Source organism: Macrobrachium nipponense, chromosome 1 (assembly GCF_015104395.2).
Source record: "Macrobrachium nipponense isolate FS-2020 chromosome 1, ASM1510439v2, whole genome shotgun sequence".
NCBI lineage: Eukaryota > Metazoa > Arthropoda > Malacostraca > Decapoda > Palaemonidae > Macrobrachium > Macrobrachium nipponense.
In genome coordinates this window covers 41,182,850-41,210,349 of record NC_087200.1, presented here as the reverse complement: position 1 = coordinate 41,210,349, position 27,500 = coordinate 41,182,850, and the positions used below count along the sequence as shown (strand labels likewise).

The following is a 27,500-nucleotide window of genomic DNA, read 5'->3' as shown; positions in this document are numbered from 1 at the left end:
CTAACCCCTCCCCCTCTCCCTTCCACCTTCCCTACACCTTCTCCCTCCTACTTCCCTCTTCACTCTCTCCCCCCATCCCCCTTCCCTTTTCCCTCCCCTAAAACGTAGACAGTCATTCGGAGTTTTCCTTGGCGGAGCCAGGTTGGTCAGCTAGTGTATATCTATATATATATATATATATATATATATATATATATATATATATATATATATATGTGTGTGTGTGGTGTGTGGTGTGTTGTGTGTGTGTGTTGTTGTTTTGTGTGTGTGTTTCTTTTTAAAAGGTCTGTTTTTATGTTTTAATCTTCTAGCGCACAATTTAATTTTACCTCATAGTTAATCTAGGAGTCCAGCTTTCCCTTTCCGCGTTCCCTAGCTAATTATCCTGAATAAAAACTCACATATTAAATAATTTTACTTAAATTCCTTGCGACATTTGACATTTCATAAACTTCCCCGTTCGTTATATCTTGTCAAAGGTAATTTTTAAGTCTGTATTCCACTGGATTTTATTATCTCAGTCTTTCACCAGTTACATGTTATTTAGGAATATTTCAATCCCTGAAGTAAGTAGATAAAGAACTTGAGATTTTTTGCTCTTTTTCTTTGGTAGTTCATTTCCCAGGGATGTACCTGACTGGACGTGAATCGTCGTATGATACCTATAAGGAACAAGACTTTTGGTTATAAATGTACAATACTACCGTCCCCATAATTATTTATACCACTTTCAAAAAGTTTTTCATGTGTGTTATTTGGTATGTGTGCTTTCACTTGTCAAGAACTCTTAGCTATTCTGATGAGGCCTGGCCCTGAAGAGAGAGAGAGAGAGAGAGAGAGAGAGAGAGAGAGAGAGAGAGAGAGACAGACGGGTGAGACTACATAAATAGATTAATTATTATCAACATATGTTCGCGAGATGAAAGCCATTTTCCGCGCCAGATAATGAAAAAGATAGAAGTACTCTAATAGGTTTCCATTATAAAGGCAATTTTATTCAAAACCTGTATTTTTTCCCTTCACAAAGTCTCATTATTAAAATAAGCTGCGGGAAATTAGGTTTAATGAAAATATATGACATTTGTTTCCTCAATTGTAGCTCCTTTCAAAAGCATTTCATACGCATTCTTTATTTCCCCGTAGAGGGCTAGTGCTGTCAGAGCACCTCACCGGGAGCATTGTAGACATTTATTAAAGGGTATCTTCTGCGTCTCTTCAGCCCAAGCTGAATTCAATTTAGATTTTTTTTTCTACTTTTCCTCCATCCTATCTTCCTTTCTTCACTATTGTTGTCCAACTTCTCTAAATAATACTCTTTGGTGCAACTGTGGTTTTCTAATATTAATTCCTTGCCCTTTATTTCGTTTATTTAAGCCTTCTATTTTTTCTTTCTGTTCAACCACTCCAACTCCTCTTTTCACTATCCCGACGCTGAATGGCCGACAGTGCCCCATTACATTTTGATAACCAAAATTTCAGTTACCGTATTTTTCTTTCAGAGAAGTCATAATTCTTTGTGCTGCTTCACTATATTACATTATTAAGCGTATGCTTCGAGCTCACAGCAAACTTTGAAGATAATTAGAAATGATATTCGTTTTTTTCCCCTGAAAATACAATAACCGTAATAACGGTGCCACCAAATGACTGCTTACATCAGTCTGATATGTAAGTGATGGACGCTATTAATAACGTGAATCATTCATGTCTTTCACTAGTTTTCTCATTTTTCAAATCGATGACAAGGATAATGATCTCCCGTGCTATCAATATGATGAATTTGGAATAATTTCTTCAGCGAAAAATTTCATGTTATCGGGTTGTATCTAGTGGATTGCGAAAAATGAGTTTATTATTGCAGGACTAACTAGCATTAACAAGGAACATCACCAGCCATTTTTATAAATGAGAATTCTATTCCTTGTTACTATTTCAGGATTATCATCAATGAGAATAAAAGACACAGAAGCAACCTATCGAGACTTTCCGTTAGGAGGTAATTCTTCTAACATTAATTGAAGAAGACTTATCAATTTGAAGAAAACACGTTACAAGAAGCCCAAAAACCAATTCCTTGATTTTTTTTTATCAAAGGATAGTTTCTTTATTAAGATCCGTTTTAAAAGGGACATATTTAGTGAACTAAAAGGCACTGCGATTAACAACAACCACCAACGCACCTTCCAATATTATTGGAATGTTTTTCTATATACTCAGGTTAAAAGTATTATTTATTTCATATCCAGTTTTTTTTTTTTTCTTGGGGGGGGGGGGGTTTGTTTGTGCCATACCCTCCGTTGTTTTTCTTTGGGATTTTTATCAGCCTTCTAGCTATAACATCACGGAGATTCTACAGAGTATGGGAGGCATAATTTATAAGAATTCCAAGGAATCATACTTAGTAATAGAATTGCACTCTTATAAATGGTAAACGAGTATTCATATTAAATATTCACGGGTGCCTTTTCTCATGTAGAATAGGTTCATTAAACAATAACAGATCTTCGCAACCTAAAAATTTGTTTACGCCTTGCAGCAAAACCGTCGTAAAAACCTGCGACTGGTGAAATCTCGTGAATCCTGTTTTGATGTAAAAAAAAATTAATTAATTCTTACAATTTAGAAATAAATATCAGCATATCTGCCAACGCAGTATTTCTCTAGAGTATTTGTTAAACAACACAGGGAATACAAGTGACATATCGAATGCAAGTTCGTTAATGACTCAATAGCAATCAATACAATGATTTCCGCTCTGAAGAACTACTTCACCTGGCTTAATCCAATTTCTTGCATCCATTTAGCTTTACACTGTTCCCTGGACCTTTTCTCTATTTCAGATTAATATCATTTATCTTTTCCAGTGCAAAAGTAGAGTTGACAGTTGCATTCATTGATATAAGCGGGGTGGCTCAAAGGCTCGTATATCATTGGGTATGAATGCCTTGTTGCCGTATGAATTAATAGCATGATGATGTCAGGGCATTGACTCTCCCACGCGCCGTGTACGATTTTCTATTAATTAGTCAGGACATATACATGCATGCACATACTATAAACTAGCAGATGCTTGCTATCGGTCGCGCGTGCTAGTTCCCATAACTGAACCCATATCTGTATCATACCCATACCCATACCATTCTCATTCCCATGTCTGTACCATACTCATACCAATACCTATCCTCATAACCATACTCACATCTGTATCATACCCATGCCCATACCCATACCATTCCCATGCCCATATCTGTATCATACACATGCACATACCTATGACCATAGCCATAACTGAAAAAAATAAAACAAATATTAGTGTGTACCCATAGTTTTTAATGTCTCTGAGATTAATAATGATACTCTCGATGCCTCAAGGTTGGTGAGATGAATAGTGACACTTCTGATGCCCTTCAAGCCCAAGGTTCAGCCTCAGTAGGGAAGTGTGTGAAGAGGGGTTGGAAGGGGGTGACAGGTAAAAGAAAATGAAAACTACAGATATTAGTGTCAAATACATAGTTTTCAAGGTCAGTGGGACGAATAGTAGTGACACCTCCGATGCTGTTAAGTCCAAGTTTAGCCCCAATAGAAATGGGGGTGAGATGTGGATGGGAAGGGGGTGACATATAAAAAATAACAGAAAATGACAACTATTAGTGTTGAGTCCATAGTTTTTGAGGTTGCTGAGATGAATAGTGACACTCCGAATGGCCTTCAAGTCCAAGTTTGGCCCCAATAGGAGGGGGCAGGATGTGGGCAGGAGATGACATTTAAAAATAACTGAAAGCGACAGATATTAGTGCCTAAATAGTAGTTTTCAAGGTCGCTGAGATGAATAGTGACACTTCTATTGCCCTTTAAGTCCAAGTTTAACCCCAATAGAAACGGGGGTGAGAAGGGGGTTGGAAGGTGGTGACATTCAAAACTAATAGAAAACTAGATATTAGGTCTAATCCATAGCTTTTGAGGTTGTTGAGATGAATAGTGACACTCCTGATGCCCTTTAACTCCAAGTTCAGTCCCGATTATGAACGCGGGAGTTAGGGGGAGTTGTTGAGAAAGGGTAAAATATAAAATGTCAAAAATTATGTATACTAGTGTCTAATCCATAGCTTTTGAGATCGCTGGAGTGAACAGAGGCACTCTAAGTGGGTGAGAAATAATGAAATATAAAATGTCAATACTACTGGGTAATGTAACTGAAGCAAATATCTTAACAGGAAAGAGAGAGAGAGAGAGAGAAGAGAGAGGAAGAGAGAGAGAGAGAGAGAGAGAGAGAGAGAGAGAGTGAAAGAGAGAGTTTACTGGTTGTCATTCAGTTTTCATGGGCAGAGATGGGTTGATCAGCTAGTTAATATATACATATATTTATATATATATAAATTGATATATGTGTATTTGTGTGTGTGTGTATGTTCAACATGAACTTTGAATCGCATCGAGTAATTTCAATCAAACTTGGTAAACATACTACCTATCATCTGGGAATGAACACTGCAGGGTTAAAGGGAGGGGGGGGATGTAAAAATTAAAGAAAAGACAGATGTTAGTGTCTAATCCATAGTTTTCAATTATGCTGATAAGAATAGTGACATACCTAATGCACTTCAATTCCAAGTTCAACCCTGACTGGGAGAAGGGTGAGAAGGGACGGGAAGTGGGTGACATGTAAAAATAACCAAAACGACGGATAGTAGTGTCTAATTCACAGTTTTGGTGGTCACTGAGAAGAATGCTGACCCTCTCGGTGCCCTTTAAGTTCAAGTTCAGCCCCAATAGGCAAGGGGGTGAGAATGAATAGTGACGCTCCTAAAGCTCCTAAAATTTCAAGTTCAGCCCCAATAGGAAGGGGGGTTGAGAAGCAACTATCTTAACAGAGAGAGAGAGAGAGAGAGAGAGAGAGAGAGAGAGAGAGAGAGAGAGAGAGATATAGGTTGTAGTCAGAGATTTCCTGGATAGCACCGGGTTGGTCAGCTAATATATGAATATATTCGACCTTATTCCTTCTTTCCTTAGATAGACAGATATATAGATATAATGATCATATTAAACGACTCTTCTTCTGTATACAGGATTCGTAAAACTCCAGAGATTCCTCTTTATGTTGTTAATTTCATTTCCATTCAATTTTCTTTTCTGAGCATCTGGTGGTTATCAAGAGTAAACTAAAATTACTTCAAGAGGAACGGAAGTAACAAAGCTTTTGGAAAAATTCAATTGCTATTTCGTGATATGATCTTAATAGGTCATTCATCGAATTATAAAGCAAACATATAAGTTTATTTCCGAAGGGTAAAGAACCCAGACTGTTTCAATCTATGTAGTGGAAAGGCTCTAGGAGTGTAATTACCACAATAATTCTTGGGGAAATGTAGGCATAAGCTTTAAAATAATAGCTCATATGACACACATATACAATAAATTTCTGTTTAAACGTTTTGGGGAACACATTCCATTTCTTTCTTTGGAGCAAAGATTAATGGCTACTGGGGAATGAAATATGTCTCACGCGTCCAGACGAGCAAACGTCAACTACTTATGGAGCTGGAAAGTTCATTTGTCATTTTGAGGTTTCAATCTTTCTTTTTTTTCAAAATCGTGTCCATTTCCTCATGTATTTGCAGATTGCATTAGAATTGCGATGGAAGTTAGAGCTGGGACTGAAATGGAAAGGATAAATTAGAGGTTTATCTGCAAGCCTTCCACCCCTCACCTGACTCTTCTCTCTCTCTCTCTCTCTGTTTATATTTTTATAGTTATCATTGCTATCCTCTTTCAATGAACAAATACTAATGACGAAATTTTTATGCAATATCAATCATAAATATAATTTGAAAAAGCAAACAAACGATATGACAATTATTCTGGCTTTCTTTTCCTTCATTGATATTGCTCTTAAGATGTTGACAATATTTAACGGGTTTAAAATAAAATAAGATGGTTACATTCGACCTGCTTTCTAGTGAGAGATCGTCCTGAGCTTATCATCCAGTCTGTCGGTTGACAATTTCATTGTTGGTTCGTTGCTAAGACTGCTCGTTATGATTTCCTGAGATAATTTCTCTTCTTTTTTTTAGTCTCTTTTCATTGTGATATTTGCAGCTTACGTGCTCCAATGATCAGCCTGGAAGACTTTGCTTTCTAATCGTGTTTCTACGTTTTGTTGTGATGTATTTTAAAAACAAGTCAAGTGATTTTGCAGTCAACTGTTATTTATAAGTGCAGTTAGACTCAGTATTTTACATAAAGGTGGAATACATAAAAACGATTTTTAAATTTATTGCAAAGGACAAAAGGCATTGCAAGTTTTAAACTCGATCTATAGCTGTGGTTGCTTTAGCTTCAATTACATTGTTCCACACAACCTGGGAAAGCTATATTGTTAGCATTACATCCCATACAAGCTAGAAAATTATTTCACGGGTACACTAAATTCAGTGTAAACTGCAAAAGCTATTTTAAGTTCCTGATACTGACAATGACAAGACCTCGTTGTAGATAAAAACCTCATAATCTTTTTGACGAATTAAGAACTTTTTGAAAGAATTAGTTGGGATGGGGGGGTGGGAGCGAGTATCTCAAGAAAGATAATGTAAATATGTATTTCTCAAATCCTAGCGAATGTTGACTTTATCATTATTGAAGAGATATCTTTCTCATTGAAACGCAGGTGCTGGTCTCAAATGATCTGATATCCCATACCAAGGAATAGTGAGCGCTGTAACAGTAGATAAAGTTTCACAAAAATCAAAATACGAAACAAGTCATACAAAAGCAATGCTATCGTTGCCATAGATACAAAATACGTGTTGAGAAGCATATTATAAAACTAGAGACATTTTTCCATTTTTTCAGTGAAAGCAAAAAATAGAAATGAGAATGATCTTTCTTTATCATGAACTCTTTGACACACGTTCATGATGAAGAAATCTAATTGTGTTATTTGGATAAGGCGCTAATCAAGAGATAATTACAGTAAACCTTAATGACTCTCATTAGTTCATAAAGAGTTGAAAGGAAACCCTGATTTAATGGCATAAATGAGACCTGTTATAGTATTTTCCTTCTTTTGATGCTCATTCGCTTCTATAATTGCAAAAAAAAAAAAAAAAAAAAAAAAAGGGAGTGGGGCCTCTCGGCAATAGTCATCCGAGGACGCTGCCTACAACTGGCTTTCGCTCGTCGGATCAGATCAATATGTTTGACTCACTGTATAAATATTTTTCTCTATACGATTTTTTTTACTTTACTGCCTAATTGTTTTTGATAAATAGATGCTAATCAATGAAGACATGCGTGTATGAAATGCTTAACAACGCAAATTATGTTAATATATTTGCATAACTTGAAGACTTTGCCTTAGCACATTCAGCTATAAAATAGTGCGCTACGATTCTTGTTTATGCTTTTCACATATTCCCGTGCGTCTTGACCAAAGAGTTCACTTATTTCTAATATTCTCCTTTCCCCTTTGGATATAGTCTTTTTCTAGTTTCTTTCTCTGTCGCCAGAATTTCACTTTCTTCGATAAGATAGACAGAAAGATAGACACATGATCATTTCAGGATATACACAAGTTAAGTATATCTTACATAGTTTAACCAGACCACTGAGCTGAATAACAGCTCTTCTAGGGCTGGCCCGAAGGATTAGATATTTTTACGTGGCTAAGAAACAATTGGTTACCTAGCAAAGGGACCTACAGCTTACTGTGGGATCCGAACCACATTATATAGAGAAATTAATTTCTGATAACCAGAAACAATTGACTGACTCCTTGTTGGCATGGCGGAGAATATGCACAGCACGGTATAATTCTTAGGGAGAGATCCTGTTATGCCAACATCCAAAGTAGACGAGAGCAGAGGAGAGATAATCATTTTCCTCCCTCATCACCCACATAATTACAGTTACTGCCCTTTTCTTGGCAACGTAATTGGCAATTATCTTCTCCGAGGAAAAAGACCCCGCTAGTTCGTTGTTTTGATCCAGATCATTCAAAATTCTGAAAGACAAGAAAATCAAAGATGTTTTGAGATCGCATATTATACCCGAGATGCTCGTTAATTAGAAGACGGTATTGACTTGAGCCTGATGGCATGCACTGATTAATTTGCTATAAGCCCTATCAATATCGGTGTGATTGTCGATCAGCAGATTCAGAAGTTTGAACATTAGGTAGGAAAAAAGGGTACTTAGAAACCGGGGCAGTAAATGGAAGATCAGAACATAATTTTTGAGTGCTCAGAAGTCAATTAAAGTGAATGTAAATTTATTTACGGACGATAGAGCAGTCTTTCTTTTGAGTTCTCTTTCATTCAAGTCATTCAATTGTTGAAAAAAATACTTTCCTTTTTCTCTATCCCTCAGTGAGGAGAGTTAAAGTTTTTTTTTCTTATGGCACGAAGCCGAAGTTCCTGTGTTTTCCTGTGGACTGAAGTTGTGTGCAAGAATTTGTAATGCTTTTCATTCTCCTTCCGGGACCTTGCTTAAATCTATGACCCTTGAGAAACAAATCTCTATCTCAAATTTCCCTGGTGAGCAAAGGTAAATTCATTCTAATTTTTGGATTAAAAAATACCTTAGAAGTTAGTTTATTCTGGCTAAACACGTCTTACATCAAAATTATAATTTGTCTACCAAAAAAAAATATGTCTTGTAAAAACTTTTTTAATGTTTGATTTCGAGGAATGTGCCCCTAGCTCTCTGTAAAAACTTCATAGGAAATTGGCACTGCAGCAATGCCAATATACAAATACTATTATAATCTATGTTGAACAATTACCTTTAATCTTAAGAAAACTTTTTGTCAAAAGCTAAGCCAATCTATGTTTCTAATTTGGGTGAAACGATCGTTAACATTAATCATTCGAACATTTTATTAAGGGTGATTCCAGTCTTTCTATCGCCAATTTGTGATCATTCACAAACTATTCCAGCTTCTTCAAAGACGTCCATTTTTGGTAGAGAGAGAGAGAGAGAGACGAGAGAGAGAGATAGAGAGAGAGAGGAGAGAGAGAAGAGAGCGAGACGAGCAGAAAGTATTTAGATCTATTTACGTAAAATATTCGTCAATAATCTTAAAATGGATCTTAAAAATGCTGTAGTGCTCTTCAAACATTCAAAGAGTATGACCAAAATTATAGTTCCGATCTCTGTGCGCGAAAGGATATGAAAAGTTCATGGCACCTATGACCTCAGATGTATATAAGGCAATAATGTGTCGGGTAGCGTTATTGAGGTTTTCACATTACATAATCACGTATTTTCAATAGAACATTGCCACGAGCAAAGGATCTGATCGTTAAAGTTGTCTATCATGTCGCGTTATGATACCGAGAACATATTTTTGAAAAATATTATCGTTAAAAAATATCTTATTTATTGATAATAATCCTTTTTTCCGATTTTTTTTCTAAACTGAGGTTTGAAGTTGATTAGCGAATGTCACCATTCGTTATGATTACTGTATATTTTCTTAGTAGCCCATGTTATTTCAAAATACATACTGTTACTCTGGACTTGGACTTCAAACTCTACCACAGTATTTGAAAAAATTATCATTAATTAAAATGAACAATTCAAGTGATTCTTTTTGTTCGTCACGCTTTTTTTTTTTTTTTTTTTTTTTTTTTTTTTTTTTTTTTTTTTTTTAGGAGGCTGATATTAATTCTTTATCCTACAGTTTTTGGAATAATATACTCTCCCGAATGGTAATACAAAAATTAAGATCTAGTCAGTGGTTCTCAACCTTTTCACTGCCGCGGACCCCTTTGACCCAAATGGGTTTCCCACGGACTCCAGGATATTGAAAGGTCTGTCAGCTTAACATGTTGACTTCATTAAACTAAAACCGAAACCGTATTATTATATTTATCAGAAGAAAGATGCAAGCAACTGAATAATTATGAAAAATAAGAAAACCAATTAATAGAAATAAGAGAAGAAATACAGAACAGGAAGAAAATAACTTCTTATTGACTCCTTTAATGAGATGTCTGATGTTGGTTGGCTAATACCAACTTTTCGATTTCAGGTTTAGGCCCAGATTAGGTTCTACATTTAGCCTATTTCTATATTTGGAGGCAATCCAGGAGGTCATGAGCCTGAAGTCAATATTATATAATTTTGACTTCAGGCTGAGTCTAGATCAAGGATCAGATACATAAACAAACAAATAAAAAAATGCGTCGAAGAAACAATCAAGTTTTCTGTACATCGTATGACCAAGGCTACTGAAATAAGAGCTATTCTAAGGTGGACTCGGTATAATGCTGTATGAGCCGCGGCCCCATAAACTTTGACTATGGCCCGGTGATGGTCTGTCCTATATCGTTGCCAGACGCACGAATATGGCCAACATTAACTTTAATAAAAAAGAAAAAAAATACTGAGGCTAGGGGGCTGCAATTTGGTATGTTTGGTCATTGGAGGATGGTTGATCAACATGCCAATTCGCAGACCTCTAACCACGGTATTTTTTTTAGATATGAGGGAGGACAAAAAAACGCCGGCAGAAAAAAGTGCAGACAAAGTCGGCACAATAGTTTTCTTTTCAGAAAACTAAAATCTACTGAAATGGATTTTGTACGTGCTAAATGTTCTTTTTTTAAATATGTTCATAACTTTTCCGCTTTCCTACAAACAGACAAATCAAAATAATTCGATATTCTTATATTCGAACAAAATTCCAATATTAGCAATTTTGCAGTCACATTCGTAATCGGTAACATATTGGCACCTGTTATACCCAGTTCGAAGACCAAAACTATCTCATAATTTTTTTTTTCTTGAATAAAAAAACGGAAAATATGTCCATGCTTAATCCACTAAGGTAAATCCTCTATGAATAGAATACAAAAAAATCTTTGCTTTCTTCTCGAAGCAAAAACCAGAAAATGAGCCCAAGCTAAATTCATTACCTTAGAAGATAATCATCTATTAATTAATAAATATTTCTGTCTTCTAGTTCTTCTTGAATCAAAATCGGAAGATAAGTATAAGCTTGATTCATTAATATAAAAATACCTTTAAATATAACAACATTTTGTCTTTTATTTCTTGAATCAAAATCGGAAAATAAGCCCAAGCTAAAATTACTAATATAACAGAACCTTCAAAGACAAAATCATTTTCATCTCCGGTGCCATGGAACCAAAATGGAAAATAAGCTGAAGCTAAATCCACTAACTTGAAAAACAAATTACCTGTGAATATAAAAACATTTCACCCTTCTGCTTCTTGAATCCAAAAGGGATAATGAGCACAAGCTAAATTCACTAATATAAAAAAATAAGCCAAGGCTGAATCCACTAACTTAAATTATAAATCATCTATTTCTCCGTCTTCAATCAAAAACAGAAAATGAGCCCAAGCTAAATCATTAATGCAATAGAATCTTTATATATGAAAACATTTTCTTCTACGTCTTGAATACAAAAAATGGAAGGTAAACCCAGTCTAAATTCACTAATACGAAAGTCTCTGAATGCAAAAGCTTTTTTATCTTCTCCTTTTTTGTTTTTCAGTCCAAAAAAGAAGAAACCCCGAACTTATATTTACTGATATATAAGTACAAAAACATTTTTATCTTCTACCTCTTGAGTAAAAATCGGAAAATACGCCCAAGCTTAATTCACCGATAAATAAGTATGTCTTCTATTTCTTGAGTCGAAATTCACAAATAATTAGGTACAAAATGCTTTTTCATCTTCTTGAACCCAAGTCGGAAAATGAGCCGAAGCTAAACTCACCCATATAAAAGCATCTTTAAATAAAAAAAGAAAAAATATTTGTCTTACCGTTTAGCGGTTTGTCATTCCAGTGATCCTGCAGACACTTCTGTCCCTCTGGAGACAGAGGCTCTTCGAAGGGCGCGGGCGTCGCTTGGCCAGCAGAGGACGCACTCTCACTTTCCATACTCATGACCTCTGGCACTGCTATGACGCTCGCCATAACTGGAAGACGAAAAACAAAATATTTGACATCAATCATGGTGCTCTGGACCTTTGTGTGTGTTTTTGCGTGTGTCTGTGCGTATCTGTGTGTGGCCGATACAAATTCGTATATAGAGTGAACGATTTTCCGCCTTAATAAACAACACAGCCTTTTTCTTTACAATAAATTCCATTTTTATGGGTCCTCTTCCGTTTCCTTGAGGAAAAAACAACCCAACTTTATTGGTTTTCCTGCTGCTAATATAAACATTCGAATATAGAATAACTGAGTCCACCCCCCCCCCACCCCCCCCACCCCCCCTCCCCTTAGTAAACAACCAGTTTTTCTTTCAAGTATTTTCTTTTTTCATTTTTATTTTTTACCTTTACTTGGTTTTACTGCAGCTTGAGTTGTTTTGGATATAGAATCTAGGCCACAGGCCAAGCACTGGGACCTATGAGGTTATTCAGCGCTGAAATGGAAACTGACAGTAAAAGGTTTGAAAGGTGTATCAGGAGGAAAACCTCGTAGTTGCACTATGAAGCAAATGTCAGGAGAGGGTGGCATGTAAGATGAAGAAAGAGAATAGGAAAGGAGTTACAGTATAAGGAACGAAAGTGGTTGCAGCTAGGGGCCAAAATGACGCTGCAAAGAACCTTAAGTAATGCTTACAATGCACCGCATGAGGTCCACTGACGGCACTACCCATCTACAGGGTTTACTGCAGCTGATATATAAATTTTCATATCGGATAAATGAGATTCCTCCCTCCTTTGGTAAACAAGGATTCTTTTACTACCTAAAGTATCTTTTTAATGGGTACATTTTCAATTCTTTGAAGAAAATTAATCCACCTTAGTAAACAAACCAGCTTTTTTGACGTTTATTTGGTTTTCCTGTGAATTATATATAACCTATAATAATATATATATATATATATAATTATATATTATATATATAGATATAATTATATATATGAAATTATTATATATATATATATATAATATATATATATTATATATATATATATATATGTATATATATATATTATATATATATTATTATAATTATATATAATATATAATAATATATCTTATATATCATATATATATATATATATATATATATATATATATATATCTATATATATATATATATATATATTATATATATACTATATATATATATATATATATATATATATATATATATATATATATTATATATTATATATATATTTATATAACACCTTAAACGTTGTTCCTACGAGTGTACGTTTTTTCTTACTAAATAATCCAAGAATGATAGAAATGATACAAGGAATTATTATGAAATGTTTCTTTTCGTAATCATACGAGCAATCTGCTCCTCGAACAATGGCCGGTGACAAGATAAGAATTTATTTTTACATTGAAATTAATTACATTAACACATATTCAGAACGAATCTGCAAGGACTCGTCTCCTGATGCGGAAAGAATATTCTGCTCATATGTTCAAACTAATGGTTTCATCTGCACATGTGGGATCCTCAAAATAATAAAGCTAACGGAAGAGGAATCATTTTCGTTGAGATATGAAAAATTTCCATCAACACGAGATGCTACTCTTTAATAAGTATTTACCTTTCTCACTCCAATTTTTATTTGTAGCAGGTTAAGTGATATTACAATTTGTATATATTTTTTTCGAAGGGGTGTCAAAGATTGAAAAAACCGGAATAATTTACTTTTTATCGCCTCACTTTCAACACCCGAAATTTTTTCATTTACTTTTTATCGCCCCACTTTCAACACCCGAAATTTTTTATTAAATAAATGAACATGGAGATACACACACACACACACACACACACACACACACACACACACACACACACACACATATATATATTATATATATATATATATATATATATATATATATACGTATGTATAACTCCATGTTCATTTATATATATATATATATATATATATATATATATATATATATATATATATATATATATATATATATATATATATAACTCCATGTTCATTTAATTGATAAAATATTTCGGGTGTTGAAAGTGGGGCGATAAAAAGTAAATTATTGCGATTTTTTCAATCTTTGACACCCCTTCGAAAAAATATATACAAATTGTAATATCACTTAACCTGCTAGATATAAAATTGGAGTGAGAAAGGTGAATACGTATTAAGAGTAGCATCTCGTGCTGATGGAAATATTTCATATCTCAACGAAAATGATTCCTCTTCCGTAAGCTTTATTATTTTGAGGATCCCACATGTTGCAGATGAAACCATTAGTTTGACATATGAGCAGAATATTCTTTCTGACATCAGGAGACGGAGTCCCTGCAGATTCGTTTTGAATATGTGTTAATGCAATCAATTTCAATATAAAAATAAATTCTTATCTTGTCACCGGGCATTGTTCGAGGAGCAGATTGCTCGTATGATTACGAAGCGAAACATTTCATAATAATTCCTTGTATCATTTCTATCATTCTTGGATTATTTAGTAGGAAAAAACGTACACTCGTAGGAACAACGTTTAAGGCGTTTTAGGATACCACTTTTACCAACAAACCAATGCAACAAAACAACATAACAAGGAGGTGGTACACCTGATAACAGTATATTATTAGACTAATTTTGAAAAGAATACATCAGCAACATCAGCAAGAAAATTATTAAGAAGGGAGTCAAACCACGTGCCCCTTACACCAAAATAAACATACGAATATATTTCAAGCCCAACCTATTAGCCAAAGGAAGTGACTACCTATGAATTTATTTGCCCCGAGCAGGACTGCAGACCTTCCAGTGAAAGCTACATCGGTAGGACATCACCTACACTTAGACGAAGATTAATTGGGAACAAAAACACGGGAGCCATCTTTCAACATTACACGGTCAAGCACGACAAGAAACCATCGTTATAAGAACTGATAGACAACACAGAATAAAATACAAATGCCATACATATCGGGACAATACAATAATAGAAGCTTTGTGTACAGCAAAATCCAAGCCCACGCTAAACGTCCAGATAGAACAAGACAGGGCCCGCCCTCTCACCGCCCCTGGGAAAGGAGACAGGGTCAAGGTCATCGCCAAAAGCAAGCCTCACCCAAACGCCACAGAGGAAAAAAAAAAATTTCTTAATATATAAAGTAGAATGTCAAACTAATACAATAATGTAGTTACACTGTGTAATAACAGATGTAAACATAATAATGTAAATAATTAACCACCTCTGGTAAACTAAGCATTGTAAGTAAAAGTAATAACAAACGCCCCCCACCATCCCAAACTGCCCTCCCTTGGAGCTGTAAATCTATCGCAGGAAATTTCTGCATATCAGATTTTGCTTGAAAAAACCTGGGCACAGGCGAACGGACCGTAGCAAGTGAAATAAATGGAAGCCACTCCACGATTGCGTGTCTTATCCACAATTTTGAAGAAAAAATTTAAGTAGAAGTGAGAAAAAAATGAAAAAGTCAGGAAGACTGACCCGTCAGCAACTAAGACGCTTACTGGAAATTCAGTCACAAATTTTTAAATATGAAAACTCCCGAATAAATTTTTATACGAAGAAATACGCGAAAAGAAATAAACGATGGAAAAATATGATCAAAGCAGTGCCAGTCTGTTGCTTTGAAGTCTGGTTTCCCTTTCTTTTTAAAAAGTCATGACCTTTCCCTTCTGATTTTATCAGGCATTTTAAAATATTCTAATTGTTCTTCGCATGAGTTACACATTTCAAGGGCTCCCGTTCCATTTTCTTGTCCTATGGGAACTTCGTGTTAATTCTCCAAATATTGACTGAAATAAGATTATAAATACATGATTAATTTGTTCTAGCTATTTAGTTAAAGGTTAAAATTTTACATGACCCAAGGCAGAAAGGCAGTTTTCAAGATCGTAATGATGATTCGAATTAACTTAAAATCTTCGAGACATCAAGTTAGGTATGCTTTAGAATAAGAATATGATCTTACGCCATAAAACGGTCTGCCAGAGCAAATCTACTATGGATATTTATATATAAAGGCATATCAACGTCACTAAACTATGCATTTCTATAACCTTTTCATAAAAAAATATGCTAAAGCTAACAAATTTTGTTCTGTTAGAAATAAGGATGATTTAATATCGAGACACAATACCTATCTACTAATTTTGTCTTTTAAATCATCTCCATTAATAAAGACATGGTCACAATGATGTATAAGACAGTATTGCTCATTTGAATAAGACTATAATATATGGTTAAACTGACGCGACACTCTCGCTCATAGTTCATTATTTCGTTTCCAGGTATGTGGTTGTTATGGGCCTTGATCCCAGTCTTCGCTGTTTCAGAGAGCTCGCGTTATTGGCTAATATTTCCTTATCATCTTCCCGGGAGGTTGTAGTGTTGGTGGTTTTTATTTGGAGAGGCTGGAGAAGAGGATTCTCTATTTGTTCCTTGTTTGCTTATATTTTATTATGAGATTCAGGCCAAAGGCTAGCCACTGAAAATAATGCTGAAACTTACTAGGAGAAGGTGGGAAGAAAGAGAATGTGAACGGAGGGACAGCAAAAGGAATTAAAGGAGCTGCAGCTAGCCGCCAAGGCGACTCTGCAAGAACCTGAAGTAGTGCTATAGGCACTATTCCCTTATGTGGTATTTCATTTTAGTGTCAAAGGTTGAATTCTACCATTACAAGAAAGACTAGAGTAACGACTACATATATTTGGAACTGGTGGAACTGGTCAGTCTTTGCGTGTTTTTATACATAAAACAACTCTATACTTCCCTATTCAACACCTATAGCGCTCACATCCTTCCTAGCTGCTACTGAAATAAGAATGAAAACGGACCGGACCTATTCGTAAAACTTGTTAATACATTTCAGTGGATTTTGATACGCCGTTGGAAAACAACAAAAACAAGGCAAGAATTTTCTTACATACTTTGTCAATACTGGCAAAAGGGGACTGAGCGGAAGAATATCATTTGATTTACAGGGAATCAGCAAACAATGACGTATACGCTAAAAATCTAATCAGCCGATATGTATATTGTATAAATATATGCCTAAACAGCGGTGCGTTGTCAGGTTAAAATGGGATTAAGTGAAAATGAAGAGGACAAATAATAAAATCTTACCGTTGTCTCTAATCCGAAATAATACTTCACTTCCTCTTTTTGAAGGATAAAGAGGTTCCCAAGCTTTTAAATAATATATATATATGTATATTATTATATATATGATATATATAATATATTCAGGAAAATATGCAATTCAATTTGACAACATGATGGCATCCAATAAAAGTACAAATAAATAAATAGAACAGTATTACCGTTTTAACACTGATACAAATCTCTTAACAGATGAGTGAATATTTTTTGCATATAAGTTTTATTTCCTACTAGTGCTGCATGATCTCAAACCTATTAACTTTAAACTATACGTGTCCTTTATCGTATAACCTTGTGGTAATATATTATTATATTCATATATACATATATTATATATATATCTTATATATATATCGTATATATATATATATATATATATATAATTATATATATATATATATCTTATATATATATTACGCCATTATCGACGCACTGCTTCTTTTAAATCTTCCAACGCCGCTGAGTATTAATGAAAAGGCTGAAATTTATCATCTTACATCTAGAAGCGTTAAAGACAGGCAAGATGACTTTTAGTTTCGAGTGCATGAAGGAACTCTCGCAACCAGCCTTACGGCTTCCTTCAGAGTAAAAGGAGCCATAAAATGAGATACTTCGAAAATGAAATAAAAAAAGATACAGCTAATGAATTTTCCTGGAAGTGAGCATCACGTAAAGCCCCTTTTCAAAAGGAGTTTCTCGCGCCGAGAAACATCTGACCTTCGAATGTTTCCTTTGTGAAAGAAAGGATCGAGAAATGATTTTTGCCTCTGTGGTATTTCGAAGGCTATATTTCGAAGGCTATATTTTCAGGCAACTGTTTTGAAAATCCTACTCTCCAAGATCGGTGTGACGCAGCTGCACGACGGTATAAAATTGCAAGAAAATCGTCTTCTAGGAAACCTATTCGTTGCTGGTGACCATTTGTCTAATATCTCCAGTCACTGATGTCATACCTGGCTGTTTTTTTACTCGTATTGACCTGAGAAATCATACGTTAAAAGGTTGCGTCGCTGACGCCCTGTGCCTAGAGTTCTTTGAATCGATTTCTCTTTTATTTCTTGCTTACATAAAAAAATCAACAGGCCTTTATATGAAGACCCGCATAAAATCTATAATAAAGCTGAGGCCTGAATAAAAGAAATGGAATCAGGTTCAGCAGGGAAACTTATGATAAAAATCAAAGGCAGAATAACAGTTCACGTCTGGACGGTGTATGGATCAATATTATTACTAACTCTTAATTTCTTTGTTAAATCCTTTAGTTATCGTTTTCTTAATGTTTTTGAAACTTAAACCTTCTACGTTCGATAACTGTTTGCATAAATTTTCAATCTTAATTCCGAATACTGTCCTCTTCCCCATACAGTAAAGCCTATAGCTAATGTAGGATTGTTGGTTCATATTAAGACAAATGTGACATAAGAGTTCAAATTATAAACATTTCAATGCATAAGTTATGCAGATTAAGTTATATTTTCCATCAAAACTAATTATTTTGTCACAAAGAAATTTTATGTCCTTGAAAAGTATACCTGTAATTCATCTTCGGTAATAATAATAATATAATAATAATAATAATAATAATAATAATAATAATAATAATAATAATAATAATAATAATAATAATAATAATAAGTGATAATAAAAGTGAAACTAATAATTTACTACAAGAGCAAGAAGACCAGTGGCCTGATTATGAAAAACAATCCAGCCCCCGTGTTGCAGGACCCTCTCAAGAAAACTAACGTTGTCTACCAGTACAAATGCCCTGTCCGGGAATGCCCCGGCGCTTACATTGGTATGACGACTATGCGATTTTCGAAGAGGATATCCTGCCACGCTCAGGAAGGCGCCATCCATAATCATGCCAAAAACGTCCACAATACCAGGATAACTAGGAATGACATTATTCCTAATATCAGAATTATCGATAAGGCAGCAGACCACCGTCGCCTCCGCCTCTTGGAGGCCCTACACATCGGGAAGGAGAGACCCAGCCTCAACACCACCCAAGAGACTTCACTCCTCCCGACGGTGGCACGAAGGGCGCCGCCCGCCAGCACCATAGAGCCGATCGAACGGGCCAATCAAGTGCCCCCGTCTATCGGCAATGACCTTCCCAATACTACGCTCCCAGTCTCCAGCGTCCGCACGAGAAGAGCATTGCGAGCTTCCACCTCTGCAAGACGGCTTGACTCAGGGACTTAATCCTCTGTTCAGCCAATGAAAATGCAGCGCCCATCAGACAGAGCACCTGGGACACAATAAATACCGCCGAACGACCCCATTTCAATCAGTTCAAGCTCACCTTTCCTTGAAAATGAACCGATGATACGGTTGGAAACGTTGGAATTCCGTTACGCCCTTAGACTAAGATTTGTTAACCACTTTTGTTATCATATCAATAAATTATTATTTTTAGAAAACATTTCTTTCACCGAGATATGAACATCGGCCAGCTATTAGCAAATATCAGCCCTGATGAGAAGAGAATAATAAGAAGAATTGAAAAGACAATATATAAAATCAATTCCACTGATGCTGCCATCATCTTTAACAAAACATGTTTGAGAGAGGGTCTCCTACCTTCATATAATAATAATAATAATAATAATAATAATAAAAATGTGGCGCCATGGCAGTGGGTTAGGTCGTCAATGGACTGATTAAGTTAAGTTAAGCAACATTGGGGCTGGTCAGTCGTTGGATGGCGTTGATTTCTTGGGAAAGGATCTTTACCATAATTTCCGCAGTCTACTCAGCTGTAAATGAGTACCTATCCCTGATGGGGTAGGGTCCAGCTATGGGTTAAATAGCTAAACTCAGCATTGATGGAAAGAAATGAAGGAATAAACGACAACGACGCAAATGGAACCTCTGGCAACAGAGGAGCTTCGTCCGGCAACCAGGTATTCAACCCAATTGAAGGGGAAGACGGTCAGTACTTGGAGGTCGTCATCCAGCAACTGACCACCACAACGACAGTAATCAACAGCCTGAGATTGGAGCTACAGAAGCAAAAAGGAAGAAATGGGCAAGAGAAGAAAATAAGGAAATATGGAGATGCTACATCAGAAACAAAAAAACCGACGGAGAGAGGATATAGAAGAAGGTTGGTCAAACCATCTGGAAATGAGAGGAATAACCACACCCCCCAAACAGAGCAGAGGCTGGCAGACCAAGTAAGGAACATAAAGAAAAAGAACTGGCTCTCCCAAACAGAAAAAGAAGAACTGGAAAGGGAAACGTCACACGACAACGAATTACACGAAGACGAACTGAGAGACGATGCCACAGAAGACGACAGGGATGGAAGGTATCAAACAACGACACACGAAGAAACACCGACGAAGTAACAGAGAGGACGGAATGGGTAGAAAAGATTAGACAATGGATGGAGCCAGATACAGAAAGAACAAAGATCCCCTCCATGAAAGCCTACAACACCAAGAAATTAAGGGAGAAAACAAGTGATGTCAATGAAATAATGGGCATAATACACACCCTCAGTATCACAGAAACAAATAACTTGGCATACGCAGGAGCAAGATTAGTAGCAGAACTGATGGGGATTCGAACAACCAACACAACAAGCACCAACCAACGAACAGAAAACCAGCAACCTCCTTGGAAAAGGTGCCTGGAAAAGCAAATCATGGTGATGAGATGTGACTTGAGTAAACTAAAAGAGATGGCATAAAAAAGGCTAAGAAGCAAGTAAAAAAGGGAGGAAACTCAACGAGAAATACAAAGTACAAGAGAGGGGACTAAACAACACAATAGAAGATGTAAAACAGAGGCTTAAGGCCAAAGCACATAAGATCCAACGGTACATGAACAGGAATAAGGGATACCAACAGAACAAACTATTCGGAACCAACCAGAAAAGACTATACAGCCAACTAAGAGGGGAAGACAACCACCCAGAAATTCCTGAAGCCGAACCAAGTAAGAGACTCTGGGAAAACATATGGAGCAATCCAGTATCACACAACAAACATGCAACATGGCTCCAGGAAGTCAAGGAAGAAGAAACAGGGAGAATAAAACAAAGATTCACAGAGATCACGACAGACACAGTAAGACACCAACTAAAGAAAATGCCAAACTGGAAAGCCCCAGGTCCTGATGAAGTCCATGGATACTGGCTCAAAAACTTCAAGGCCCTACACCCACGAATTGCAGAACAACTCCAGCATTGTATCTCAAATATATATCTATATATATATAATTATCTATATATATATTTAATGTAATATCGTATATATATATTATAAATAATAATAATATAATTATTATATTATTATTTAATATATGTGTTAATGTTATATATATATATATATATAGATATATATATATTATATTTGAATAATTTGATCACGAAGTATATAAAACGTGATGCTATGTATAAATAAAGTTTTTTGCCACAAAATAAATAAATATATATATATATATATATATATATATATATATATATATATCTATATATATATATTTATTTTTGTGGCAAAAAAACTTTATTTATACATATATATGTATATATACATTATATATATATATATATATATATATATCTATATATATATATATATATAATATATATATATATAAATGCATATGCATGAAGCTACAAATGTCCTTTAATATTCAATTCGCTCTTCCTCGGAATTAATACATTTTCCTATATGTTAATCGAAGGGTAATTTTTTAGTTGATTTCGGTCTCTCGTGGGTTCGAACCAGCGTCCAACGGAATGAGAAATTACTATCAGCTAAAAAGTTTGTGCTTATCATGTCCACAATAACTTCTGCCAATGGAGTTGTAAAATATTATTATTATTATTATTTTTATTATTATTATTATTAATATTATTATTATTATTATTTTGGTGAAGACACTCATCTAGACAAACTCCTTAAATAAAATGGCAGAATTAATTGGTTTAATTCTGCCCCAGATGCCTCCGAGATTTCCAGTGAGCTTTCAGACAGACAATCAAAACAGTTTTAGTATTCTATTCACGCACTATATATATATATATATATATATATACGTATATATATATATATACACATATATATATATATATATATATATATATATATATATATATGTATATATATATATATTGTTGTATATATATAAAATATGTATGTGTGTGTGAATAAAATACTAAAACTCTGTTTCGCTTGCCTGTCTGGAAGCACACTGGAAATCTCGGAGGCATCTGGGGCTTCGATCCCTTCATTCTTCCGTCTTCCTCCACTTCCCCCACGAGCTTCAGTGCCTATTTGTCCCTTTATTGAGCCCATGGTGGTAAGGAAAGATAACTTTTTTTTTTCACCATTCTAAATACCGTGATACCTCGGGTGAGGTTCTGATTTACATAGAAATATATATGATTTGCATAGATATATATATATATGATTCCGAAACCCATCTCACTATTCCTGTATGTTCGTAAGAGAGAGAGAAGAGAGATGAGGGGAGAAGGGACGAGAAGAGGAGAGAGAGAAGAGAGGCGAATGACTTGTAGTATAATTAGACCAAAACGCCATGGCCGTAGCAACTAAGGAGAAGTTAGAGAGAGAGTGGGGGGGGGGCGGGGGGGGGTGGAATAGAGAGTTGGTTGGGAGTATAATTAAACCAAATGCCAGACACTAAGAGAGAGAGAGAGAGAGAGAGAGAGAGAGAGAGAGGGTGTGGTATAATTAGACCAAATACCATGCCAAGCACTGAGAGAGAGAAAGAGAGAGGTGGTGGGCTGGTGGCGTGGGTGAGAGAGAGAGAGAGAGAGAGAGAGAGAGAGAGAGAGATGGCTGTGGTATAATTGCACCAAATGACATGCCAAGCATTGAGAGAGAGAGAGAGAGAGAGAGATGGCTGTAGTGTAATTAGACTAAATGCCAGATACTGGAAAGAGAGAGAGAGAGAGAGAGAGAGATGGTTGAAGTGTAATTAGACCAAATCCCAGACCCTGAAAGAGAGAGAGAGAGAGGGTGGGGGGAGGGGGGAGCGGGGAGGATAGAGAGAGAGAGAGAGAGAGAGAGAGAGAGATGGCTGTAGTGTAATTAGACTAAATGCCAGATACTGGAAGAGAGAGAGAGAGAGAGATCTTTGTTACTACATTTCTTATGATCTAACTAAGTCCCCCCAGAAGCCATATTGAACTTGAAATATCTCATTTGTTTTCATTTCATCAGATATTTTAAACAATATTAAATCTAACATAATCTTTAAAACTATTTTAAACTATAAAATACTTAAAGGTACATTTTAGTAAAATATCACCATTTAATACCAAATGGCAACGCCTCTAACTTTCAAAAAGGAAAAGCCATTTAAACTCCGGCGAATCAAATAACTCTTTTAAAATCTTCCCGGTGAACGAATTGTTTAAATCCTCCCCCCACCCTACCCCCACCCCATTCATTCAGCGGACACCTGCATTTTCTGAGCTCTATCGTGGCATTTAAATCGCGTCTGGGATTGATTCACTGTAACGGGGCTTTTGATTGGAGGGAGTTTAAATGCAGTCTTTGTGTGTTTAAGGCGCGAAAAAAAGAAAATAAAATAAAAAGATTTTAGGGCGATGTGATTTCGTTAGTTGATTTTTTAACGTATTTTAAGAAATAAAGTATTTTCTTTAGTCTCTATGTTATTATTATTAAGTATATTATTGCAAACATTTATTTGCAATTTCATCTGGAGTTCGTTTGGTGAGAATTCTACTCTTATAAAAAAAAAAAAAGACAAAGAGAGGAGAAAGAAATAGAAAAAGAAAACCTCTCAATTAAAACGGACTGAATCGCACAGAAGAAAAAGAAAACTCTATTTGCAGAGAAAATACTCTAGCATCGTTATACAAAACAATCTAACAAATTTCACATTAAGCTCCCTTGCAACTTAACAAGGACACAGACTAACCCGAACTTTAATAATTCATAAAATAAACAATAAGAACCCACCAAGCCGCCAAATATAGGTGAACAATGTTTTGTTTTCCCAGACACGTATGGCTAGAAGACAGCCTTGAATATTGATATTTCAATTGCGTAACGTCTCTCTCTCTCTCTCTCTCTCTCTCTCTCTCTCTCTCTCTCTCTCTCTCTCTCTCAACAACGTAACCTTGGCCAGTGCACACCCCTGCAATGGTTTGAGAGGTAGCTCCCTGAATTCTGATGAATGAGCAGCTTGGAGATGAAATTTCGTTAATTCGACAGGAATGATGCGAAAAACATCATGATATATGTGGTAAATGTTAAAGAAATACTTGCACAAAAATATGTTTGCTTTCACTTAATTCAATTTTTGTTTTGTCAATTCAAAGAAACGTTAATAGACGTTTCTTTTATAAATACGAGATATTCAAGCAGGTCGGAGCTCCCAAAGTGACACAGATGACTGCAAGATACATACATGGCTACAGGCATACATACATATATGGGTGTGTGTATTTATTGTGACTAGTTTCCAGGCCGTGACATATTCCCTCATCTAGCTACCTAGAAAGTAAATACATTTTTCTACTAGACGTACACGCTAAAAATAATAATAATAATAAAATTGAGCCGAATAAATCAAATCAAAACTAAATACTATGAATTATAATAGAAGAATAAATCATATCAAAACTAAATACTATGAATTATAATAGAAGAGAGTAAAAAATAAAATTTAGGCAAAAGGCCAAGCGCTGGGACCTATGAGACCATTTAGCGTTGAAAGGGAAATTGACAGTAGGGAGGAAAACCTCGCAGTTGGACTACGAAATAATTGTTAGAGATGGTGTAGAGTCGGATGGAATAAAGTGAATATGAACGGAAGTACAGTAAAATAAAAGAAGTTGTGGCTAGGGGCCGAGAGGACGCTGCGAAGAATCTTAGATAATGCCTACAATTCATCATGTGAGGTGCACTGACGGCACTAAACCCTACGGGGATGAATCAGAATTTAATATTGTTCCCAAAAAGCAACAATCATCGTGAGAGAGAGAGAGAGAGAGAGAGAGAGAGAGAGAGAGAGAGAGAGAGAGAGAGAGAGAGAGAGAGAGATACCTTTCTGTGTGAATGTTTGTGTACATTCATCAGAAGGAAAAGGAAAATAAAAAAAAATTATAGTAAAAATGAAATCCTGTCTCCTTCACTGCTCGTATCACAAGGGATGCCTGGGAAAAATCATCACCAATATAATTGAAATTATACTTTCCTTGACTTTTTATAATCGTCTAATTTGGAACTTCATTTGCCCCGTCGCTCAAATTTTCCCGGTTTTTCATCTGTCATTAGCTCAGTGGCCACGAGAAGAACATCTCGGTCTTATTGGAAATGGATTAGAAACATTGCTATTTTTAATTATCAAAAGGAAAGTGGTTTTTTCTTCATTCGAATGAAATATGTTCCCTTCGACATGGGGAAAAAATCTGCCTGACACGTAGAAAGTTTTCATTTTCAATAATCAGGACACTGATTTTTATTCTTAAGGCACCGAGAAGAGCAAGAAATTGTGCTTTACGGGTTTCTGTTCTGTAGTATACTACCATGTCCTTGAGAAAGGAAACACAGACGAATGTGTGAAGTTCTACATACCGGAAATAAACGGTCTGTTAGGATTTTGAAGTGTTCCAGATCTGTACTAGTCAAGTCAGGCTGTTCAATTAACAACACACATTATTGAATCGTTCGTGGTATTTTGTTTTTACTACTCCATGAAAAAGCTTACTTTTGTTTTTCTCAAATGATGTAGGTGAGAAAAAAAAAAAGTGTGAATTCTAATGTGTGATCATTTGTTATTGGACCGAACCGGTAACTGTTAGTTTATATTATCAGATATAGTTTACTAAAAATAATATGGAATGAGAGAGAGAGAGAGAGAGAGAGAGAGAGAGAGAGAGAGAGAGAGAGAGAGAGAGAGAGAGAGAGAGAGAGAGAGAGAAAATCATATATCAAGAGAACGTTTAAACGGAAAATATATTCCCATTCGTTTTCAAGTGCTTGATGAGACAATTAGAAATATGAAAGATTAAAATGAAATAATTCACAATTAATTACACAAAACAATAGACATTTATATACGTACAATAAAACCACACTCTGAAAAAGAAGGGACTTTTGTGGCTGCCAAAAAAGAATTGAGACTTACATTGCGGACAATTAGGGAAGTATTATTGATTCTAAATTGTTAAGACAGACAGATAGGTACACGACGCCGGGTATTGAGAGGCAGGTATATAATCACAATAAAAAATTTTATGGTATAGTATGATTTAACATTTTCCTAGGCAACCGAAAACGCTAGGCAATGTTGCGCGTTACTCGGGTATAAAAATAAAATTTTTGATGCATCACTCAGATGATCTAAGCAAAAAATTCAACCTTTTCGGATGCTACTCCTGGATTATGTAAATGAAGTAATATCATTTACAAGCATATCACTAATCCCTTATTATGCTCTAGTCAAAGGAGATGTAAGTTCGATAACATAAAGATTAACGACCTTAAAGATTCACGTACTGAATCGTTTGGTGTTTTTCCACATTGCCTTTTAAAACGCACTACACATGTCCTTTAATATCTAGTTCGCTCTACTTCGGAATTAATATATTTTCATGTATCTTAACCGAAGGGAATTTTTTACTTGATAATAAATTCGTCGGCTCATGGGCGCGAACCGAGAATTCAGGACGCACAGAATTCTGAATTCTCGGTTTAGTGGTTCGCGCCCATGAGCCGACGAATTTCTTATCAACTAAAAAATTCCCCCCTTCGGTTAACATATATGAAAGTGTATTAATTATTAATTCCGAAGTAGAACGAATTAGATATTAAAGGACATTTGTAGCTTAATGCGTATATATGAATCACAGTGATGTGATAAAGCTCATATATATATATATATATATATATATATATATATATATATATATATATATATATATAATATATAGTATATATATATACATCTCATATATATATATATATACGTATATATACATATACTATAAATACATATTATATATATATCATATTATTTATATATATATATATATATATATATATATATATATATGTATTTTATCTATATATATATATTATATATATATATACTATATATATATATGTATTTATCTATATATATATATATATATATATATATATATATATATATAGTATATATATATATATAAAGGTTTTTTTTTTTGTTTTTTTGCCACGAAGGAAAAGAATGAAAAAGCGAGTTAGCCGAGTACTTTCGGTCCTATTCGGACCCTTTACTGAGGCATACTCGCTTTTTCATTTTTTTCCTCGTGGCCAAAAAAAAAAAAAAAAAACTTTATATATATATATATATATATATATATATATATATATATAT

The 27,500-nt window shown here is 35.0% G+C and overlaps 1 protein-coding gene across 1 annotated transcript in view; it reads right to left on the bottom strand.

Moving 5' to 3' along the window:
* The window catches only part of LOC135219286 (corticotropin-releasing factor receptor 1-like), a 472,633-nt gene that overhangs the window by 325,364 nt on the left and 119,769 nt on the right, over nt 1–27,500 (bottom strand). Inside the window, exon 2 of the mRNA XM_064255916.1 lies at nt 11,796–11,951. Coding sequence (XP_064111986.1) covers nt 11,796–11,949 — 154 coding nt within the window. The 5' untranslated portion in view covers nt 11,950–11,951. The remainder of the gene's footprint in view (nt 1–11,795; nt 11,952–27,500) is intronic.